At 35.9% G+C, this 19,177-nt stretch overlaps 1 protein-coding gene across 12 annotated transcripts in view; it reads left to right on the top strand.

Moving 5' to 3' along the window:
* Pcdh15 (protocadherin related 15) overlaps positions 1 to 19,177 on the top strand; it is a 1,295,283-nt gene that overhangs the window by 991,280 nt on the left and 284,826 nt on the right. For all 12 annotated transcript variants that reach the window (XR_005871270.1, XM_040732073.1, XM_040732072.1 and 9 more), the window contains one exon: positions 11,320 to 11,428. Coding sequence is in view for 11 of the 12 variants with exons in the window: in XM_040732073.1 (XP_040588007.1) it covers positions 11,320 to 11,428 (109 nt within the window). In the remaining variant the exon portion in view is untranslated. The remainder of the gene's footprint in view (positions 1 to 11,319; positions 11,429 to 19,177) is intronic.

Below are 19,177 nucleotides of genomic sequence, written 5' to 3'. Positions count from 1 at the left end.
AGTAGCAGTGATGTATGTACCAATGAAGATATTCATGCCCCAAGCATCCTTCTCAATGAAGTGTTGAAAGCCCCTGTCCTCCTTAACTAATCTGGAGACTGGATTAACTCTGTCTCCAATTAATGGCAAAAACATGGTCATATAAAGGCTTCAGAGCTGTAAGTATATACTATGTGGAAAATTGTAGAACACTTATGAGCAAAGCTCAGATCTGTGACCCCCAAGAACATGTTGAGTCAATCTGCAGCTGAAGCCCTTCGTTTCAAGAAGGCTTTTGTGCTGTCTGAGTTATTTTTTGCTACAGACAACAAAGGAAAGAGGCATTAATCAAATTCTCAAGGAATACGCAGAGACATCCAGGCATACAAGAATCAAATGTATGACAAGTTATGATAAGAATACATTGAACATTGTGTAATAGGTAAGAGAAATGCCATGTGTATAATGGGTGGTCAGAGCTAGGCAGGTATCAGTAAAAGGGGAAGGGATAAATGGACTATACTAAATATATACTTATGTATTATACCATATACATATATATATATCAAATATATTCTAAAAGAATCAAACATAAGTCATTGAGGATGTAATATTTATAAAATATCAAGCAGGAAAGACTTGGATTTGTATATAGGTTATTTGTATAAATTCATGAAATCATGGCCAAAAGGACCCAAAAGGACAAATATAAAATAGGCAAGAGAAGAAAGTGGCTGGTCAACCCTGTATGTCATTGATAATCTGAGGTTTAACAAATGATAAATCCATGGGACTTCTTTTGTAGAATAGCAGTAATGTCATCTATTAGACCATACATTTCTTCAGTTGCTTTATTCTTGGGTTTAACACAACCCTCTCCATGTGTGTAAGCATCCAAGAAGGTGTGGTAGGATTGTTCATAATACCCTAGAGTAAAATCAAGCCAGCCCATCTCCAGGGACTTTTCAAGCATGAACAAATATTGTTTGCCTTATTCATCTAATGAACTATTTTATAACTATTAAAATGAGCTACTGTGAATACACATCTCAAAGAATGTAAGGCATAATGAAGTAGGAAGGGATGAGCTTCAACAGGATATATAGTCTTCATCGAAAATTCAAGACAACTAGCACTAGTTTGTGATGTTAGAAGTTGGATTATTCCTGAATGGAAAGATGGGTAGTGATTGATGAAGAACATAAAAAATGGGCTGCTGAGGTTCTGCCAGTGTTCTGTTCATGCCAGTGGTAATCCCATCTATGAGCTGCAACTGTGATAACCCATTGAACAGGTTAGTAATGATCTGAGGAGATTTTTTTGTGTCATACTTCAGTGAAGAGCATGTTTCAGGGCAACAGCTGATGTGTTATGCATTCTTCTTGTATGTGTGCCTCTGAGCATGTTTTCAGTGTAGTTCAAAGAACGTGAATTCAGTCTGAGCTTGAAGCACTTCAAATTTGTCACAAGACTATCAGGTTTTTCAGAATGTAACCTGCAAATTATCTGACCCTGGTCATCCTGTGTGCTCACTAATGGATCGGTCTTTAATTAGTGCTAATGTATTTGATGAACAAAACACTGTTTAGGATTATTTAAATTGTGTGTCTACGATGTGCACATGTGGACACATACATGCCACAGTGCAAATGTGGAAGGCAGAAAACAATGATGCCCCAAGACCTACTCACTTCCTATATCACCTCCCAAAGATTGCTTGGAGACCTTGTGTTCACACACATTAGACAATGCAGGGCGTTTCATGTGAAACCATAGGTCTGACACAGGAGTATTTTTTATTAACATTTTATTATCCCCTACATTATCATGTATCCATTTAAGTCTTTTTCTGTTTTAAATTTTTTTATTGAGCTATATGTTTTTCTCCACTCCACACCCATTCCTTCTTCCCCTCCTCCCTTTTCCCCCTGTCCCCACGTTCCCAATTTACTCAGAAGATCTTGTGTTTTTCTCTTTCCTAGGCATATCCATGTATGTCACTCTTAGGGTCCTCTTTGTTACCTAGGTTCTTTGGGGTTGTGGCCTGTCAGCTGGTTGCCTCTTGCTTTATGTCTAGTATCCACTTATGCATGAGTACAGATTATATTTGTCTTTGTGGGTCTGGGTTACCTCATTCAGGATAGTTTTTTCTAGTTCTGTTCATTTGCCTGCAAATCTCAAGATGTTTTTTTTACTACCAAGCAATACTTCATTTTGTAAATGTACAACGTTATCCTTGTTCATTCTTCAGTTGAGGGGCATCCAGGTTGCTTCCAGGTTCTGGCTATTACGAAAAATGCTGCTGTGAACATAGCTGAACAGATGTTCTTCTTGTGTCAGTGTGTATCCTTTGGGTGTATGCCCAAAAGTGGTATTGCTGGGTCTTGGGATAGGTTGAGTCCCAATTTTCTGAAAAACTGCCATATTGATTTACAAAGTGACTGTAAAAGTTTGCACTCCCACCACAGTCTTTTTCTTTTATTAATTTTATTATCCACAAAAATACTTTGTGTTATTTGGTTATGGTATTAGACGTAATATTTCATGTGTTGATAACCAAATTGTCATCCATCATCACTATTTATGAAAATCTGTTTTCTCCCACATATTTAGCATTCATGTTTACCTCAACATACATTGATAAGCTGATAAAACAATACAGTTAAATTTTTATTCAAATGACTCTGGATCATTGCCTTAAGACACTAAATGTACTTCTTCCACCAAATTTCATGTTGCACTTGATAATTCTAAAACTTCACTTTTTTCAAAACAAAAATTTAAAGAACTATATATATATATACATGCATGCATACATATATTTGTATATGCACTCTGTATATGTGTGTGTCTGTGTGTACATGTGTATGTGTGCTTGTTTGTGTACACATATGTGTGTGTGTGTTTGTGTCTTTCTCATTGTCTCTTCCTACCCTATCAATTAATGAAAGTTGAGCTAGATATAGTTAGTAGGGGAACCACCCTAAAATGCTCACAAAGTCCCTGTTAGCAAGCAAGCCCAGAATGTAATTGCTCTTTAATGATGAAGTCACCATAAGGACTCAATAGAAAGCATACTTCATTGGAACCACAACAACCTTTACATGCAACAATTCAAAACCTATGAACAACTTCTCCCAAGATTTTCTCTTCATTGTCATAGGGAGCAATTTTTTGACTGCTCACAGTCCTCCCTCCTATCAATTTTCAAAGTACATTAGGACTTCTCTCCATCATCTTGAGTACTCCTGAAATTCAAGTTTAGAATGGAGGGGAAGAGACAATTTTCAATCAGACCCAAGGCTGTAAGGAAACAAAACAATGGAAGCCATCAGAGAAGAAATGAGAATGCTGAAAATGGTTGTGAGAAATATTTCTACTACATGTGTATCCTCTTCACTGTGTCTGTGCAATGGATGCCCTGGAACTGAAGGGTTTTCAGTATATAGTCCTGGAAGCTAACCCACTGTCTTTGATTTGCAACACTGCTTTGGAACTCTGCAGTGTGGACAGAATATAATGACCCCAAAATACTTCCTTTCTTTGTTGTAGATTTTATACCTTACTGCTAGGAAATAACAAGGGAGCTGACTCCCTGTCTAGGGATGATTTGAAGATCCATAGTGTCAGAGACATAGACTTCTGAGGAAATAAATTTTAAAGGTAGAGATTCAAGGTTGGAATTTGGTGAAGGTACTCTTATGTCCAACTGAAAGAATTTTCAAATGCAAATTTTGAAAATGATTTCAATCTTGGCACATTTATAAATATACATCCGAGAGAAATTTAGTTACACATCAGAGAAAATGTGTTTAATATTGAAAGGGTCACAAAGTTCCAGCATCGAGACAATAAAATGAAGAGATTTTTCTGTTGTTGTTACCCCAGTGGATTTTGTTGTTTGTCTCAGTATAATATAAAATTCCAATAGCTCTGTACGTATTTATATTATTTTCATGAGTTGTGGCCATGTGACATCTGCTCTATGCTCTTTCTACTTCTATTCAGGGAAGATAATTATCAGTGTTATTTTGGAAGACTAATAAGAGCCAGGTGTCTTTCATTATAGAATATATAAGCTTCACAACTATACATAAGGTCTCCATTTGTTAATATGCCATAATAATAGCTTTCAATGCAACCTAGTTGGCCTCGCCACTCACACAAGTTTATTTATCTTTCAAAAATACACCAAAAGCAGAGAGCATATAAGATTTTCTGATAGCTTTCAGCCAACATGTTATTTCTACAAGTTGCAAAAAGCAAAATGAGCCAAATAAAAGTAAATAGTCTCTCTAGGGATCACGCAAGACTATTTGTTTATATACAAATGTGTGAAAGAACATGTTGAGTTTGATATTCATTTCTGTACTATTTAACACATACATATAAGCAAGTCAGTGACAGAACATCTCCAAAGTCTTCTTGGAAAATATGAATTTATAATACAACACAAAAGGAGAATAACAATACCCAAGGCTTCTCTGTTGTGTACTCTAAATATTATTTCATTGAAGAGATGTATAATATCTTCAAAATGCAAATAAACTAGTAAGTGTTTATAAATGTTAAAAAGATAAATGCCTGCTCAAATACAAAAAGCAGTGCATTAATAAAGTAATTCAATGGTAAAAACAAATGGTTAAATTTAATCATTTAAGTGTGAGATTTATAGCATGCTGAATTTTCAAATCACTTGAATTTTGAATATATAATAAATGGCTTTTAATATTTCAATGTAGCTTTTCCAATCCTATAAGATTATTTCTTTTCAAGATTTGGAATAAATATCTAAACAGTGATAAAATGGTCATCTCAGGACTTCATAAGCTGAAGAATATAGAAGTAAAATTAGTATTTATATTACTGTAAGGCTGTCAGTCCAAGTCTGTTTTTTTAATGCTAGCAAACTATGTGGGTAGAGAGACACATTTTCCTCCCCAGGGCTGCATCCAATCCTATTTGGTTTAGAGTTAGCATAATGTCTTGAGGATTGATATAATTTCATTTCATTTATAATACTCCATTACCTTACCAAGTATAGAGTACTGTTAGCCATATACTCAGGCAAATAAGTCCATGGAATGCTAAGCTAAGTGTACTTAGAATTTAGCACTGTTTTCCTTACTGGTACCTCTTTGGATTAAAGACTTCAATAATCAGTCTTCTGGAGTGAATATAGGTATTTAATTTTAGATTTGATATACTTAAATCAGCATAACATATATTTTCCTAGCAATGAAACAGCAAAGTACTTAATATATAATGACTGTCTAAAATTATTTTAAAGATTGTCTATCTATATATGAAAGACCTGGATTTTTAGACACATATGGGTCGTGCACCATCTGAACATAGATCTGATATAATAAGGCTGAGTCTTATAATTCTATGGATCATGACTCCATTTTCAAATATCTGAAATTTTAGCACCTGTTTTTCCTACAAGACAGTAGTTTGAACATAAAAGTAGAGAGCTGAGACTCCTTACACTAGCAGAATATTTTTTAAAACATCCTATTGTAGATGGCTGTTAAAAAATTCTGGTTGGCTATCTGTACATGACAAAATTCATAGTTAAACTATTTGAAAGACAAACATCAGTTGCGTAATATTTGTCTTCTCATTTAAGGTCACAATAACTGTGCTTGAAAATTATGTCTAGGATCAGCTTAGATGACAAAATGCATCTCAGTGATGCTAGCACAGAGACTACAGTACTCTTAGTGGAAGCATCTTGACCTTCATAATATTCCAATGACAAAGAGGTTTTTATGATGTATTTTTGTTATTATGAGAGCACCTATGATTATCTTTACCGTGCGAATGTCTACGTGCACATAATTCAATTTAAATATGTGTCCCCACAGCTAACTCGAGTAAAGGAGATCAATGATTCAAACCACAGTGAAATGACAGGGTGTCTTGCAAATGTGTGTGAGGTGAGGCTTCCCCAAGACACCAAAGTCTGTCACACAGCAGCTGGATTCCAGTGGGAAAGCACAAGAATCCCTCACTGTCCAGGTGGCTTGTCCCTGTCTCCTGGAATTTCACTCAGTTGTGAAATTGTGTTAAGATTTACTAGGCATTATTCTGTGGTTTATAAAAATGAACCAGGTGTTTTCTATATTACCAATAAAATTCTTGATAAAGAAGATAGAGGGAGATTTTGAATCATACCTTCAAAAATTTCCAGACATATTTGAGTCATGAATGGCTCTATAATTGCAACATGTACCAGCTCCATACCCTAGACAGACAGGCCACTAGCTAAGAGAAATAGGGAGAGACAGGAGTTCCCACCTTCCAGGGATGATACACTTACAAACAGGTTAACTGGTTGGCATTTCACAGCCTGGGAGGAATTCTCTCTGCTATCACAAATAGACTCTTCAGGGAGTAGTTACTGAAAGGTCTTCTGAGAGTAATGGGCCAATATAAACAGCCTGAAAGATTCATTAAGATAACAGTTGACCACAAAAGAAGTTGAACCCGCTACTTTCTAGTTCCACATATGGCCATATGACTTTTGCATGCAAGAAGAATTCTGTTTTCAAGAACTCAAGTTTATAAGCTAAAGGGTAACTACAATGCTCCTGAGTAAGTCAGCATACCCTAAGTTAATCTTCACTTGACTGTTTTTTTTATGTAGGTTGACATTCCAGATTCAAAGTCTTAGATACATATCTCAGATTAATTTAAGGGAAATACAGATGATAAAGAAAACATTTTATTTTCTGCAAATTCAAACACTAAGATTTTTGGCACTCAGTGATTTGAACCAAAATGCCATATTATATAAGTTATCACGAATATGGCCTCATTTTGTTCATCCTTAACCATTTTACACTGTGTTTTAGAGCTTATTTTGTCCTTTAAAACCAAGTCCCTTAGCTGGATGGTGGTAGTGTATACCTTTGATCCCAGCACATGGATCTCTGTGAGTTCCAGGCCAGCCTGGTCTACAGAATGAGTTTCAGGACAGACTCCAAAGCTACACTGAGAAACCCTGGCTTGGTGAGGGGAAGAATAAATCAGGTCCCTTAATTGAATATTCAGCTAATTTGTTTCTAACTCTCTAGTGGTACTTTGCAGGTTTTAATGTGTGAAGACACCACTGTTTTCATACATAAACACTAATATTTCTACTTACTTTTATTAATGCCATCAGTAAGATTTTTGTGAAGTGCAGTGTGATAATTCAATACTTGTATGTAATGTGTAAAATTCAAATTTCCATATTGAACTTAATGAACTATTTTTGATCCACACATCGTAACTGTACATATCATAAGCAATAAATTACCTTAGGATGTTCTTTAAGTGTCTGTGTATTCATTTGAGTGTGCACACAGACAGGATTCTCACTCTGCAGCTGAGACTGGTCTGATAGTTGCCATGTTAGGATTATGTCAATGATCTCCTACATGCTATGCAAGAACTCTATCAGTAACTTTTCAAAAAAGTGTTTGAGTTATCATTATATTGACTATTTTTGTATCTATTTAGAATTTCCTTTTGTTGATTTCTGCTTTTATTTTCCTTAGAGTGCTATCTTTGTAGAATGGATTATGTAGCCCATTAATGGGTTAGTTTATCATTGAATACCTGATTAATTTTGCTAAGCATTCAATGTGCAGTGGGCTACAGTAGTATCTCCCAGCTGAGCTGGAACCAGGGCCTCTGCCCTCTCAGCCAAGAATTCTTGATACATGGAATGCATCCCTCTGAAATTTTATTAGTTATCTCTGCACTCTGCCTGAGCCTGGTTTTATCTACTGCAGAGATTTTTATGTAGATATAAGCTCAAAACAGAAGGCATGCAATTTGTACTGTTCTTTCTAATGAATACACACACATTCCAAACTGAAATGATAATTGTTCATAAAAGGCTAATTTTAACAAAACCATACTCAATTAAATACAACCCTCAGTATTCTGTAATGTTTAAATTTTCGCAGATTTAAAGATAATGATTTGTTTGAGAAGTAATCTGCTTTATCATTCAGAACTTTTTTTTAACCTATTGTGTTAGTTAGGGTTCTCTAAAGGAACATAGAGGTGGTATGTTAGAGTGGCCTACAGGCTGTGGTCCACTTAGTCTAATGATGATTTTCTACTGATGCAAAGTCCAAGAATCCAGCAGTTGCTCAGTCCACAAGGTCTGATGTTTCAGTTGATCTTCAGGGCGTATAGGAGTACCAAAGAAGTAGGCACTAACACTAGCTCAGAGAGATCTAGGGCAAGCAGGCAAAGAGAGCAAGCTTCCTTCTTCAGTGTCCTTCATAAAAAGGTTTCCAAAAGAAAGCATGGCCAGGATTTAGGGTAGTTCTTCTGACTTCAAGTGATCTGAATTTAAGGTAGTTCTTCATACTTCAAATGATACAATTTATTAAAAATCCCTCACAGGTGTACCCAGCAGCTTGGGTCGTTAGTTAATTCCAGATATAGTCAAGTTAAAAACAAATAGTAGCCATCACAACTATAAACCTAGATTTTTCTGCCAAACTCATGAATGATACCAGATGAGAAAAATTCTATTAATATATGTTATAAGCATTTGGAGAACAAGAGAAAATATCAGTTCTAATAAGCTAGCAAGAGATTTAAAATGAGCACTTCTCTAAATAGTCTAGAAAAAGAGGAAAGCTTTTTACCCAGAGGGATTATCTTTTCTTATTCATATTACTACATTTATAATATAAAATATTACATATATGATAATGAGCAAGTCCAATAAAACTAAGTACTTTAGGTAAATATATATAAAATCTCACTTCCTCCTTCTAGACAAAGTCTATTCTTCTAATGTCAAGTAAAGTAATTCTAAATCATATCATATCTCTTTCATGTGCTCACTTTTTATTTTATGAGACTTATTAACAAGCAATGATATAAGATGAAGAGTCTAATTTACACTTATTTTATTTGCTGTGCTATTTTCAATCTTCCTATGGTTTATATAACTTTAAATAACATAACTAAATCCCCAATTGCTAGTTTCAACAAGTCTACATGGTAAATATAGTGGGTTGTAAACTACCTGATGAATTAACAAAAGCAAAATTTGTGCTAGTTTGGTATCTTGGTGGCTTTGCAGAAACAAGGAGAGTAAAGGGCACCACAGAGTATCATTTACCTGATACTCCAAGAGAATAGCTCAGATTCTAGTTTTTTTTTAAATTATAAATGAGAAAAGTAGTTTTATCTTTCTAATAGTCAGAGACTTCTGAGAATCCCTTGAAATATCTCACTTTGGGGCACACAATTGTATTGTAGAGGATCTTCAGTTTTTAACAGCCTTCCTAGGTCTACCAGAATGACACTTTTGGAAAGCTACTAAAGAGTTAATTAGTGAAATAGAAACAAATTAGTTAAAGTATGAGTTAACTCTGACGCAATTTCTCTTCAGATTGAACTGAAAAGTGCTGTTCAACTCTCAACTGACAAAGATAGAACCTTGGCATTTTTCAGTTTAGGGAAAAACACGTTATTATACATGACATGAACTATTGAAAGGTACTATGTGAGACAGAGGGATAAGAAAAGAAATAGAAACCGAAAATAAAGTACAGGAGAGGGATAATTGAAATAAGGAAGGGATGAGGGGAGGAAAGCAAGAGAATTCTAGAAGATTTTCTATATGTAAGATAGAGAAAAAAAATCATTTTGATCTAATGGTGTAATTTTTAATGTGAGGTGATATAAGCTTGGTTCTAAAACTACATTGTAAAGAAGAGATACAATGTTTCAAAATTGTTGCTATCAATGTCTCATTATTTATAAGAAAATAGTGATGTCACTTAGAAAAATGGATAAACAATTATACAGCCCCTGAGATGTATGTGAGGTACGAACCATTGACCAATAATTATATTTCATCCCTATTATTTAATAAAAAGATATTGCATGTGCTTAGTTAATATGATAACTCATTTGAAATATAAGCCAACACCGTGGCACGGCCACTGAGAATTGAAACTACCGGGCTTGCCTAAGTGTGCACAGCATCGTTCAATGTCCTTCACTTCACAATAAACCACAGAAAAAGCATGATGTGATACTTCACAGACACTGGGGAAATACTGATGTCTCTTTAGACTCACCATTTATTTATTTTGGCTGAGACATTGTTCACCCCTAATGTTTCCTAAATTATGTTCGAAGAGCATTATTTCAAGGAGATATTAGTGGATGCTTACTTAGTGTAGGTAAAAAGCATAAAACAAATAACCTTTTTCTTTGAGTCACCATGAAGAGCAGCACAATCAATTTTCTGAGACCTCCAGGAAATGCTATCTTTTAAAAACTTTATCTAGCGTAATGTTTCCCAAGCTGATCTGACAATTGGGATTTTCAGTTTTCCCTTCAGTGTATCTGTCAACTGTCACCGTTTTCTCACTTAACTGCACCGTGTCTGCTTGTACGTCTTCTACTATAATGGCGGATCTGAAATATAATGGAATGTCTGAAAGGCTGCAACCCAAACCTCTGACTGCAAGAGCCTGAACTTATTGCTTGGTCCCCATCCTCTTTCAAAGATATACTTATTTTAATGTTTATGTTTAATATGAATGTTTGCCGGCATGTACATTGCTAGACCATGTTATACAGTATCTGTGGGGTGTAGAAGAGGGTTCTGGAGGGCCTACAGCTGGAATTGAAGAGAACTGTGAGAGACGCCATGTGAGTTTTGAAAACTGAAGCAGGGTTCTCTGAAAGAGAAACCAATGCACCTCGCTCCAATGAATCCACACCAGTGGATACCACTGAACATCAAACTGAGAAACACCGACTGAAAGGACTACACTATCATTCTAAACAGAATCTTTTATACCACTATTAAATAAACGCAGCTGCGATATGGACTTTATTTTAATTACATGACACTTGAATGGTGTGGCTTTGATTTTTCAACTTCACTGTAATTATCTGAACAAAATAAATAATTTAAGAACGAAAGAATATAGAGTCATGAATCTTTTCTAAAATAGAGAGAGTACACACAAGGCTCCGTTTGATGTCTTTACATTTCACTTGAGTCCTCTAGGCAGCTTAATGTTGTAGTTTTTCACCCCTAACTTCCTCCTGGACAAATCCCTTAGATAAAGTTCTGTGCACATAACTACTACATGTTTTCATTTTGTCTTAGAGGGAGGCTCAGTTCCTCCTCAGATTTAGAATTAACAGGAAAAGTGTCAAATTATACGTCCAGGAAGTTGCGCTTCCGTGCCTGCTCGGTGCATATCTAGCTGTCCAGATTCCATCAAGCATTCTGCTTCCAGCTTTCCCTGAAGTGTGAGTGTGCAGCACAGCTAAACACTATGAATTTTCTTCCAGGAAGAACTGAACCCCATTTTGGTGACCCCACCTATCCAAGCCATTGATCAGGACCGAAACATCCAGCCACCATCTGATCGACCTGGTATCCTCTACTCCATCCTTGTCGGTTTGTATCTGCCAACATTTTATCCTGTTAAAAGTCTGTGAATGAATCTCCTCAATATCATAATAAGCTCTTTAATAACAAGGCTTTCCCTATTGAAAGTCACATATATAAAAGTAGATAGAAATCCCCTTCTTTCTTCCTGTCTCAGTAAAATGATACAGAACAGACAATATTGCCTTCATAAAAACAAAAAGGATACAGATCAACTTTACAGCATTCTTCAGTGATGTTTTTTTTCAAAATCAAAGGAAATATAGGCTTTGTTGAAGCTCGTGGAATATCAGCCCAGGAACGTGATATGGCTACCCAGAGCCCACTTCTACTCGGAAAGCAGCATTTGTGCTAATCCATCTCTGTGCAGGTTACCATTTGCACCAAATACAATAGTGAAGAGATTTGACAAAACTGTTCTTAGGTTATGTTGATAAAATGTAGATGTTTCTGATTTGCATGACTGATGGGCTCTGGAGTGACAGGTTCATGGGAGAGGCCAGCATCTCTGAACTAGGAATTGCTGGCTTTGAAATGACCCCAGGAGAGAGGAGTATTATATTCTAGTCCCAATCTATGGCTCTGCCTCTAACCTGTGTACTTCTATGAACCATATTAGGAAGATTCCAGACAATTTTACACTGCCATACTTAGAAGTAGTTTTACTAAAATTTGCCCCCATAGTTCTGTTTGAGGCTTTGGTCTTTAGAGTAATGTATAAAACTCAGGTCAAATGCAGATATCTATCCATTAAATTATTTTTTTTCAGTTCTTATGAATGTAAATCTTTTTAAGCCTATAGTCATCTTGTTATAAATAACAGGAAACATGAAAGTTTGATCCACTAATTGAAGAAAATTATGAAATATGTCCATTTGTACTGTAAATACAAAGGTGAGAGGTAAATGACCCAGATTAAAAGGGGGATATGCAGGTACAAAAGTATCAAAAGCAGAATTAAAATACACAGAAGAGGAAGAAATAAATGCTTCTAAAAGAGCTACCCAGCATCAGCCACAGCTATTTTACCAGGAAAGCTGGTGGCTGTGGGTGGAAACCAGTAGGATTATTGCTACTCAGTCAGTCCTCTGGCACATTGAGCCATTAGTACTCATGGTGGTCTTGTCAAGATTTTCTACAAAAGAGACTGAAAAACATTGATGGATTGACAGAAACAACACCTAGGGATATAATTTGAGCATGCAGAATTGATAACTAAAGAGAAGCCCTTCTTTAAATCATAGAGTTTGATAATTCTTTAAATAGATTTACCTGTTTAACTGCTGGTCTTCCAGAGTAACAATAGGGAGATGAATTTTAGTCTTTCTTTGAAATGGGATAAAGAGAAAACATTCAAAATTAAATTTCGAGTAAGAACAAAATAAAATTTCCATGAAATGTGTGTATTTTAGATGTTTTTAATTTATATTTGTTATCTCAATAATATGAAGTTATAATTCTGATTGAGGCCTCATGTTGAGTTGAAAGTTTAGATGAACGATTCAGTCTCTTATGGATGAAATTAGGAAAGACAGTCCAGTAAGGTCTTCAAAGACTTACCCCTCCCTGTCGTTGGATGACTGTCCCCAAAGGGCCACAATGCAAAGCCTTAATGTCTAGAGCAGTGGTGCTGCAGCTGCTATGTACCTAAGTGGCCCGGTGGAGTCCGTAGGTCCACATGCCCAGGGAGGAGACTCAGGTACCCTGGTTTGTCTTTGCTCTGTCACTCATTCTGATTGGCAGTTTCCATCTGCCATTCATACTAGGGGCCTGAAGCAATGTGGCCTGCGATCTTGGACTTGAACCCCTGTAACTGTGGTGTAACAAACTGCATTTAAAATAAGTAGCCTGTCTCAGGGTTTTTTGGTTTTTATTTTTTTAATAATAGTGACACAAAGCTGACTAGTATGCTCCCCCCAAAACAGTAAGGGATGGGAGGAAAAATAAGAAAGAAACTAACAAAAAGAAGGGAAAGGAATGACAAAGAAAGCCCTAATCAACCTCACTGGAACTGAAAATTAACCAAGGTTCCCCATTTCCCATTGACTGTACAAGCCAAGCAGCTAAACCATGATAATAGCAGTGCATTTTTGTGCTGCTTTTACTCCTGAAGTCCACAGCCCACAGTGGAATCCTGACTCCTCCCTATAGCTCATCAGCCATCCTGTTGGGCAGAATAAAACAGGAGATCTCTCAGTGCCTCACTTGCTAAAATTGTTCATTTCTGAGGGTTCCCAGAAGCACTACCAGAAAAGAACCTCTCATGTCACCAAAGGTACAATGGCTTCTCCCATAGGCATCTGTCAAAACACTTATGGCAAATACTTTGCCTTCATGGCTGCCTAATGTAGTGGGGAACATTTAAGGAAATTCTTAAATAAGTAAAAATCTTGAAAGGTAGGGAAAAAAGTATCCATTGGGATGTAAAAACTTCACCATGTCCCTTGGAGTCTAGAACAACTGCAAGACATGTGCTGTGTGTACACACAGAAAAATCTTGAGAAGGCTTTAAACTCTGCCCTCCCTTGCTGACCTACAAACCCCCAGCCAAACCAGCAATTGAGAGAAGAGCTCTTCAAACATCTAGTTGGACAACTAATGATGCCACTTAGAGAGCTCTTCTGGAAGAGCTAGCAAGCATGTGGGGTACAATGTGTAAAAAAAGACAAAAAGAACAAAACCCCATGTAGTCAGTCATTCGACAGTCCACATGACAGAGCACAGCCTTTACATAAGCAAATACACCTGCATACAGAGAGCAGTACAGCAACAGACACAGACAAGAGCAATAGTACAATTTCAGTTGTCACATGGTGAAATTTATAATACCCAGCTATGAAGGAATCAAATTATCAAACTAGAGAGAAACAGTAAGTATGAATGTTACAGATGGAAAAATTAAGTCAAATATTATTCCCCTCAGGAAGACTAAACATTAACCCACTGGATAAACACAAGTTTATGTGTTCCTGCTTATGTACGTAAAAAAGCTAAATGGAGCATTATACACAGAGATAAAGGAAAGCAGAGGGATGATGCCTGAACAAATACAGAATAGCAACAGAAATAGATGACTTAAAAGGAACAAAGCAAAACTGAGAAGTGTCTCTGAAATTAGTTTCACTAATGGTTATAAAGAGCACCTTCCACTGAAAACAAAATAAATGAGCAGGTTGTGAATAGAGATCAGCTGATGTTATAAAATCCAAATCAAATTGAGATCTATAGGCCTCTCTATTTCTCTCTATTTTCAAAGCATAGAAAACATAAAGTAGTCTTCTCAAATTTACCTGGAGAGCTTGCTCTCCAGTATAGATCACTGTGACCTGACAATAAGACTGATTAAGTGGGGAATCATTAAAATTATACAAACTGAATTCTTTGCCTATAGACAGACTTAATAGCACCCCAAACAAAGGCAAAACACCACCAAATTACCGAAAACTTGATGTGACAGATGTATTGAACTGTCTATATATATATTTCAATTTATTTTGACCATTTAAATTATACACACACATATATATGTAAATGTTAAAGATTTATTTATTTAGTATACAGTGTTCTGTCTGTCTGTATGACTGCAGGCCAGAAGAGGGCCCAGATCTCATTACAGATTGTTGTGAGCCATCATGTGGTTGCTGGGAATTGAACTCAGGACCTCTGAAAGAAAAGTCAGTGCTCTTAATCTCTGAGCCACTTCTCCAGCCTGATCATATAGGTTTTAACATCACACTAATAGTAGCAGCTTACCTGACCATGTCAAAAACAGTTTGTAGAAGTTATCTAAAACTATTTCTTGTTGCAGGCCACAGCCAGAGAATAGGTGTTATGTTTTCCAGAATCACTGAGACTCCAAAGAACACATGACACCATATAGTCACTAATTGTTGTACACAGATACATAGAATGGTAATATTGAATTGGTGTCTGTAGGTCATGTTGATAACTGCCAATCATTTTCTCAACACCTCCAGTAAGATCAGTGTCATAAAATAATTACCACCCACTATCAGGAGAAAGTGACAACTAAAATATGTTCATACTGAGAACAAGCAAAAGTACTTCTTGTTTTCTTAATAATTAATAGGAAATATGTATAATGGTAATGGTACTTCCTTTGCATAGAATCCTTTCTGTAGATGCTGGGTAGCAATATTAGGATGCAGTGGGCCCAAGTAAGCAGGTTAATCAAAAATGACAGTCAAAAGAGACAAGCTAAGAGCCCACAGATACAGAAATATTGTGCATATATGAGAGTTTCTTGGTTCTAATTATGTTACACTGCAGAAGTCACAGGAATGTGTGAATTATTATGCATATGTTCATTAAAAACTTGAAGAATATGTCTCGAACCCAAGACATCCTTTTTTCATTGTTTCGTTTGTTTTTGTTATTGTTGTTGTTTTACTTTTTTTTAATGGTGTGAGACATCTTAGGGATGAATCATCCTCTGTGATTGACCTTTTAAACATTACATAATTTGAACATCATTCCAAAGTTCCATTTCCCTCATCAACTTTTCCCTTCTCTACAATATTGATCACTGGGGAAAATGAGCAAGACATTAGAGGTAATAGGTATCATAAGAACTGGAACCTGGGGGTAATTTGATGAAAATGTAATTTTTAAATCCTAAAGAAAGATAATATTAAAATTGTCAAATTATTTTATTTGCTACAAAGGAGAAGCCTTTGCAGGTAACATCAGAGGAATGTAAATATTAAAGGAGCAGCCTTTGAACTTAACATCAGAGGAATGCAATGTTAGTAGTGCCTACCCTAGAATTAAGGAAGAGGTGGGCTCACTGCAGAAAGTGCAGAGCTTTGAGAATGTTTGTGGGTGAGTAGCACTTCCAGATGGATGGAGAATTGGTGGTTGAACCAAACAGTACATTTTCCTGTGATCAATCCCACTGATCTGAGACCTTGGTTTTCCACATACACGCACATGTGGCCTTGGATAATTTAATACATTAATACCTTCACTTCTCCAAAGCATTCAACATTCATGCATCACTGAAAAGGGTTCACAGACAATCAGTTGAAGATGAATTACATGTTGAAGTTTCTTTTATTTTTGATGCATTCATTAGTAATATTTGATTGGCACTTATGAGTCATTACTTATGGCTTTGGAAATAATCATTAACTTCCATGTCTTCAGGGCAGCAATAAACCAGGCTTTTATATTTCTGCATATATCAATCAGATTTTTATATATGGGTAAATGTCCTTCATCAGTATATTAGAAGCACATCTTCAATATAATAAACAATAAAAATAAATGGTTTTTAGGTGGAAATCTGTCCATTAAAACACATACATCTGAACTTGCATTTATCATGGAAGAAAAGTTTTTGAATTGAAAGCTGAGGACATATCAGAGGCAGGAATTTGAACAAAAGACATTAAAGGACCTTTATTCCAAGCATTTCATGGAACTAGAGGCCTCCTGGCACCGTGCTCACAGTGAGGCAGGGGTGTTCTTAAAAAGTCTCATAAAGGTTCTCAGGACATTGAGAAAGAACGCAAATCACAGAGTGACTAATTGGAGACAGAAATTCCATGTACAGTTCACATTTGATCCCAACAATGTCCAACAACTGCGTTAGAAAACACAATCAAATACAACTTAGTCCATACCTTTGTACTGAATGACACAAAGATCATCTAATCTGCATATGTAAGACATAAAGTTATAGAAGCCATCTTGCAAACAACAGAGTTGAAAATTTTAACAGTATAACAGTTATCTTTTATTTCTTAAATACAGCAAATGTCATCATATGAACAGAAAAAAGGTGAAGTTTAATGATATCAAAACAAAAAAATTCAAAGGATATTGTTAACTGATTTACAAATGCAAGTGACAGAAAAAAAAGGTCTAGACCAGCAAAATATATATGTAGCAGAAGACTTTCCCTGGGAATATGGAAGATGACAATGTAACAAGTAAGAAATGACAACTCAGTTATATTTCTCTCATTTGAGCAGATGACTTATCATAGAAAATATGTAACTATGAAAAATTAAGTGAAAGTTCTTTTACTTTATTTGCCCTTAAAGAGAGACAACTTAAAACTCTGTGGCTATTACTGCATACATATTGGAACTGCCCAAATCTGAAAACCGATCTCAGTTGCTAGCAAACACATGGAGAATACAGAGCCACTGTGCAGTGCTTATGGGAGTATCAAATGGTTCAGTCACCTTGGAAAACCAGCGTTTTCTTTAAAAAGATAAGCATTGTCGTAAATGAAAAATGGTAACAGATACATGTATAAATCTCTGATGCATCATACAGAGTTGAAGAAGCCTATGGGTTCTTAGGAGGGTGGACCCAAGAGACAATGAGCAAATCTGGCTGCTGAGATAAGAATCTCATGGAGGATACTTGGACCATGGACCATGGGAATCACCAGTGAGGTGGTGATTGTCCAACAAACATACCTGAGGTGTTTACAACTGTGTTGCCTTAAACAGTTAATAAAATGTTTAGACTCAACATAAGCTAGGCACTTGCTCTCTGGCCATTTAACCAAGATAAAAGAACATCATTGCTCATCTACTAGTGTGCACAAGAATGGTAAAGAAACTGCATCTGTGACTAAATGCTATTAGAATCCTCACAAACACAAGAATAGGTAAAATATGGTGTACTGATAGAGCAGAAAAATTCTAACACAGTAAAAAGAAATGACCTATAAATGCAGACAAGAATATGAATCACAAGTTTGCCATGATAAGAACATATGATGCCATAAGAATATCGTATGCAAACATAAAGGGTGCTGTGGAGGAAGGCAGTCAGGAGCCATCATGCAATTATTAACAGGGACATTGCTTTTAGTAGTGACAGTGGTACTTGAATCAACATGAAATTATACGTCTAAAATATGTAAAGTTTATGATATAGTAATTATAGTTCTCCTACAGAAAACAAATTATGTCCAACTTTGTAAAAATTACAGAGGGATAATCTAACTTGAAATTTTCCTTCACAGAACTATGCTATTAGAAATGTAGGCTTTTTTGTATATACAACAATAAGGGTTTTCGAATGCATGAGTTCTGTTAACTACAAAGAATTACATTATGAAATTTGGGCATTCAAAATCGTTTCTATGTAAGAGTTTCATAAAAGTATAAAAATTGGTGTGTGGTAGATAGACAAGCATTGTGTTTTTAGTTCTCTTTAGTAAAGCATTATATTTTAAGAAGTATAGAATATTAAACTGCCATAGTATTTACTCTAGATCTACCTTTAGATCGCTAGCTACACATTTAATCTGTTAGTATGTTGTAATCACTTCTACAAATCTACCTTCTACAACAGGTCAATAAGCCCAATGGCATAATTAATTAGGTGAGATTATATGACCTGACAGAGAAGAGTCTGGGGTCTAGAAATAGATATTCTATGGTAGAATTCTGCTTCATTCATTTGCCAGCTGTAAGAATTGAAGACATTTCCCCCGTTAATCTCTCGTGAGTTTTCCTTTCTTCATAGATCCAATAATAGCATCTTCCCCATAGTGCTGTTTGACACTTAGATGAAGTAGAAGATTTATAAATAAAGAGATTACAATGTTTCCCCCACAGAAAACCCAGAGTTATTATCTAATAAGTGTTTCTCTCCATGAGTTAGCCCCCTTTTCCCAGTTCAGCTGTGCTGCACATTCCTTTATGGTGGTGACTCTGCTTCCAGCATTTCCCCTATATGTTCTGCCCTGAAGAGAAGCCTGGTAAAACCGTC

This window comes from Mesocricetus auratus, unplaced genomic scaffold, assembly GCF_017639785.1.
Source record: "Mesocricetus auratus isolate SY011 unplaced genomic scaffold, BCM_Maur_2.0 Super-Scaffold_100027, whole genome shotgun sequence".
NCBI classification, from domain to species: Eukaryota; Metazoa; Chordata; class Mammalia; order Rodentia; family Cricetidae; genus Mesocricetus; species Mesocricetus auratus.
This window is presented reverse-complemented; position numbering and strand designations above follow the sequence as displayed.